Source organism: Erpetoichthys calabaricus, chromosome 9 (assembly GCF_900747795.2).
Source record: "Erpetoichthys calabaricus chromosome 9, fErpCal1.3, whole genome shotgun sequence".
Classification (NCBI taxonomy): Eukaryota; Metazoa; Chordata; class Cladistia; order Polypteriformes; family Polypteridae; genus Erpetoichthys; species Erpetoichthys calabaricus.
The window spans coordinates 166,419,882-166,425,881 of NC_041402.2; the positions used below are offsets into that span (position 1 = coordinate 166,419,882).

At 37.0% G+C, this 6,000-nt stretch overlaps 1 protein-coding gene across 1 annotated transcript in view; it reads left to right on the forward strand.

The window, feature by feature from the left end:
• Positions 1 to 5,740, forward strand: part of LOC114658242 (zona pellucida-like domain-containing protein 1) — a 42,862-nt gene extending 37,122 nt beyond the window's left edge. The window contains exons 10-11 of the mRNA XM_028810386.2: positions 2,956 to 2,982; positions 5,145 to 5,740. Of these exons, the coding sequence (XP_028666219.1) occupies positions 2,956 to 2,982; positions 5,145 to 5,281 (164 nt within the window). The 3' untranslated portion in view covers positions 5,282 to 5,740. The remainder of the gene's footprint in view (positions 1 to 2,955; positions 2,983 to 5,144) is intronic.
• Positions 5,741 to 6,000: the final 260 nt, after the last annotated feature.

Sequence of the window (6,000 nt, forward strand, 5' to 3'; positions counted from 1 at the left end):
TCACATGTCATAACTAAAAGTAACACAGATATATTTCATTTTTCTTAGCAATTGCTCTGTGTGTATTGCATTTCGATTTGAGACAACCCCTTGCATTTTAAACTGATGTGAAAATTGCATGCCATAGTGAAAAGCAATCGATTGTTTGATTGATATGTTTTTAATTATGACTTGATAAAACTGTGCTAAAATGAAATATCCCACTAGCATATGTATCGCTTTTCAACATAGTTATCATGTTGTATTGAATTTAATTTTGGCACAAATTATTTTCCATACAAGACAATCCAAAATCAAACAAGTCCCAAACCAAAAGCCTTAATTGATATCTTTAAAAAGAGGCAAAAAGAGTCAGTGAAACAGTAAAACAAAAGACACAAAGCAAGGCTCACTGAGAAGTTCCAACACCCTACCAAAGTGCATTTCAATGAACCGCAATGGACTCGCTTTCCCAGATTGTTTATAAAGGCTGGAGGCAGTTCATTGAAGCGAGGTATTGGTGGCATCTCCTCTTGTGGAGGTTCACCCACAAAATACAAGGAACACAGGAGAACAAAATTTTGTACACAGAAACTAAATAATAAATAAATAAAATAAAATAAAATTCACTTACAATACATAATTAGATAAATATAAATAGCAATATCAACATAAATGATAGTGATGACAAAGTGAAAAATGAACAAAAAAGACATTCTATGTCCTGGTGTGCTTCTTTTCACCAGCCTCACTATCTCTTGGCAGAAGGGTATATTTTCACTATACTGATGGATTCTTACAATGATCTTCAATATATTAAATGCTTTACCCAGACCAACTGGACAGACCAGAGTTCAAAGTCTGGCATGCAGCACCATATTTTTTAAACTTAATTTAAATATAAGTGAAGGGAGGAACCCTGGCCTAAACGTAACACTCTGCATGGATTGCAAAGCCATCATAAGACGTACTAGCAAATACAACCACACTAGGCCGATTAATGCATGCCAATGGGTGGAGACCACACAAACATCTCAAAGACAATGAGCTGCTGGTGAACTGAACTCTGATGTCAGGAGATGTGAAACAGCAATACTAACCACTGCACCACTGTGCCAGTCACCCAAATAATTATGCGTAACGGGTAGTACTGTGACCTACTACACATAATAATGGGGGTTAGTGCTAGTGCCTCGCAGATTATGTGCCCTGAGTTTGATTGATGCATCCAGTCATCCCTCTGCATGAGTTTTCTTTTCTCTGTGGTACTTTAATTTTCTTCCTATATTTCCAGTTATGTTTACTTACTGTGTGAATTTCAGTTATGTGTTTGAGTGTCTCCTGCAGTGTACTGGTGCCTGTTCAGAACTGAATCAAGACTGTGACTGCTGTGATATGGTACTTCTTACCCTGAATTGGACTAAACAGTTTTGAGAATAAATGTTATTATCAGAAGCATATTAGTTAGTTGTGTTTTCCAGCTCCAGAGACCTAAATTTAAGTCATAGCTTGATTAATGTTTCATTTATCATGCAACTTATTTGACTAAATCTCCCTTATCAAATCCCATTATAAGCATGGCCATGGCCCAAGCTCTCAACCAATCAATTTTAAAAGTTAGCTTCTGATCTCATAAAGAGGGGACTTAATAGTGAACAACAGAACTTTGGCGATATCAGATTCACTTAACCTTTTCCCCACTGCATCAGGGTGGTATATAGCCTATATTTTTAGTTGAACTATCCATCCATCCATTATCCAACCCGCTATATCCTAACTACAGGGTCACAGGAGTCTGCTGGAGCCAATCCCAGCCAACACAAAGTGCCAGGCAGGAAACAAACCCTGAGCAGGGCACCAGCCCACTGCAGGGCGTGCACACGCACACACACCAAGGACAATTTAGGATCGCCACTGCACCTAACCTGCATGTCTTTGGACTGTGGGAGGAAACTGAAGCACCCGGAGGAAACCTACGCAGACATGGGGAGAACATGCAAACTCCACGCAGGGAAGACAGAAGCAAACCCAGGTCTCCTAAATGTGAAGGCAGCAGCGCTACCCACTGCGCCACCCTAATTGAACTATCCCTTTGCTATTCTTCAGTTTTCACAAAAATATTCATGAGCCCTTGCATGAACACTTACAGTGACGACTACCCCAAAGAAGACACCATCACAAGCAGCATTAACAATACAATTTTCTGTAGCCAATGTCATTGGGACACATGTGTAATGTAGCCCCTTCTATGTGACAGTGGGCAACACAAACTTTATTTAACATTGCATAAGAAAGAAAATGGGAAAACAAATACCAAAAACAACAGAAAGAACTGATCTCTAGCTATAACTTGTATTCAGAAGACAATGCCATTAAATTGTGCTTGAGAGGTAAGTGTGCTAACCACAGCCCATGAAGCCCTGCCTCTCTGTTGATTGATCATACTGTATCATTTATTGCCACTCATTCTGACTCCAAGCCTTCCTTATTGTAAAGGTAAAATTATATGTCAAAAACCTGAGTTTTCAGCACAAGTAGAAGTACCTGTGTATGAAATTTCAAATCTGAAAAACCAAAGAAGAAAAAAAAAAGCAGCACACACAATTTGCACTTTAATGAAACAATACAGAGATACAATGGGTTATAAATAGGTTACTGCATATGACGGCTACAATTAAAGAGATTTCCACCTAAGCATCTTTTGTATTGCTGCACCCAGATGTAGAATGAGATCCAGCTGTTCCACTAATGCATTAGGGTCTTGTTTAGGAAATCTTTCATACAACAACTGCTGGACAGAATGTCAACCTGTACATTTTTTAAGAGAGTTATTTTTTGCTTTTTAAAATGCTTCTAACCTTTCTAAGAAGTGTGCCAAATTCCTTAAATAGTTAAAGCATTTCACAAGATGACAGTGCTGTTTGTAATCCTTTCGTTTTTACATTTGTTTTATTTTTCTTATTTCCTCTTTGCCAGTTATTCCCGCAAGTGTCTCTTCAAAAGGTAAGTTCTTACTTACTCTATAAGACATTGCATAATCTTACATTATCACAGAAGTGTCCAAATAGTACTACCATGTAGTTGCATATTTATGTAGCTGTTGTCTTTCACAAATTTTGAGAAGAATTGTAACCCCCTTTGTACCCTTTCTTTCTTTCTTTCTTTCATTGATATATTTTTTGTTTTTGTTAAATCATACAATGTATATAAAATATTATTATTATAGGGGCAGTTCCTGCCATAGACCTGGTTCTGCTGGGTTAGATTCTGGATCCACACTCCCCCCAGCTTAAATGCAGTCAGTACAGTGTATGTTTGAATAAGAGGGCTGGTTAGTTTGACCCTTTATATATGTGAAGAACCAACAAAGATGACAGTGCATAGGACAGGGCTGGGAAATCCTGCTACTGGAGGGGCACAATGACTGAAGGTATTCTTTCAAACAAATTGTTAATTTAACTTCAATTTTGCTAATCATATTCTTTGTTTAAACAGTGTTTAAACACTTTGTGCAACATATATAAACAAAACTGAGGTCTGTTGTAAAATTGTTGCTTAAGAAATCTACATAAGATTTTTTTTATCAGGAGGGATAAAGCAATTTTCAGGAGCAGTTGGTAAGCCTGTCTGAAAGAATCTAGCCCCAGATCCTTTGCTCTCTGTAACAACAACAACAACAACAATAATAATAATATATTTTACTTATATATTGCATGTTTAAAGCACTTTATCAAAAAGGGTATAGTACAAAAAGAATCACGGAAAAAGCACAGTAAGTACCACTGAATATAAGATAAATATATGAAACACAAAGTGAGTTAGAACAGGAAACAATAAAATGGAATAAAATACAAAATTCTAGGAGAAAATAAAAAATAACACCATTTGTGATTCTGCACTTGGACAGAGAAGGCAAACAGAGAAAAAGGGTAAGAATGTCAGGTTATGTTACACGTCTTCCTGAACGGATGTGTTTTATATTGTTGTTCAAATGAACTGAGTCAGCAGGTCTCACTACATTTGGGTGCAAAACAGACCTAAAGACAGAAAGGCCTTTATATTTTGGAAAATAATGAAGAATGATGAGCAGGATAGGCCCGGAATTCTTTATCAGTTTTAGAGCCATAAAGTCCAAGGACAATGAACATTCAGTGAGTGCTCTTTCGATTTTCTGAGTTCCGAAGTAATAAATACACATGCTGCACGGACTTTGGCTACAAGGAGCTACAAAATCTCCCACATATCCCCAGTTTTGGCAAAACAGCAACCACTGCACTTCCACAGCACATGGGCAATGCTCCTTTGTTCAAGGTCTCCTTCATACAAGCCACTATGTACAGTTCTAGAATATCGTAGGTGACAAAATTCAACTAGAATGCCATTAGTTCTAGGAGAATTCCTTTGATGTATTGTTAGGCAGAAATGACCAATCTTTAGGAAATGTTAAGAATGAAAATCTATGGCTCTCAAGCAAATGTAATCCATCTCGCTCAGTTCTTTGCCCCAAAATGATCTTAAACCATGATTTATTAAGCTCTGATTCTGTTTCAGCTCTAGTCTGTAGTAATACCCTTTTGATGCACCTAATGAGCCTAAATACTGTACCTCACCTTGAAACTTGATTTGTCATTTCTTGAAACAGACTCAGTACTCAGTACAATAGATTGCTGTTCCAATTATCTTAAAATTGCATTTACAGTATGATTAGCAAATGGGTTGGAACAAAAGCCTGTAGCCACTGTGGCCCTCCAAGATGAGTACTGCCAATTCATGATTCATGGTTTATGGTATAGGCAGCAGGCTAGAGATGATGTAAGGGAATGTGCTTTATTATAGTAGGCATGACTCTTGCTCATTTTAATATTTGTTCATCACACTGCTTCTTTGAAACACATATTAAGCAATGCAATGGTTAGGGCTGAGGACAGACAGTATGACACCTAAGCTCATTTCTCCTAACATTTTTAATGGTGTTGACATATGCATGCAGCAAAAAGTGAGAAAAGACAAAAAAGGAAGTCTTTGGTTATATCATTCCAGAAAGCTATAATGGTGATAATTAATGGAAACTGATTAACAAAAAATGAACTAGATTGACTTCTTGTTAAATCCTCACATTAAGTTATCTGACTGAGATCCATTTCATTTTTATTCTTTGACTTTAGCTGCACCAGAAGTGGAGCTGAACAGCATTGCCGCTGGATTGGGCACTGTGGTCTTAATTCTGACAGCAATCTGCATTGGACTAATTGTCTTCATGTTCCTCTATAATCGTCGATCAGGAAAGAAAGCGTTGCCATGATACAGAGGGCCTCGTTCATGAAACGTTCATAGATGAGAGTGAAAATATGAGTGTAAGAATGATTTCATTCCAGGGTTATCAGACACACATTGATTATTGAAACTCATTATATCATGTACCTGATATAATAAACCTCACTGAATTATAGGCTAGGTTTGTAGGCAGATCTCTAGAGCAATTAATATACAATTACTGTACATCTGAAAGCCAATTTATACATTGAGGATGCTCCTTTAAAGCTGAATTTACCATGAAAGACAATGGAAGGCATGGAAATTTCACACAGTTTGATTTGTAGGTTTGTATTAAAAAGATGAAGTTTTGGAAAATGATTTTTTTAGCAGTGCCATGTTATGTGGAAGTAAATAGTGGAATAAGTACGTCTTTCCCAAATGTCTGTTTAATATTTTGGCCGAGAAGCTACACCGTTTGGGTTATAAACTGCAAGGTTACAAGTTCATTCCCCTCCATTAACTTCCTGTTTGAGACTCAAAGAAAGCCTGCATGTGATATAACAGTGAAAAGGTGATTTGTAAGTCACTTTTGAAGAAAAGGTGAATTTACTTGTAATAACTTTTAGTCTATGTATTATCATAGGATGAGTGAGACTCACCATGTTCATTACTGGATTGGTCTACTCTGGGATTTTTGTGCTTTACACACACATACAGACACACACAGATTCTCTTCACAAAACTATATAATAGCGTCATGGTTTT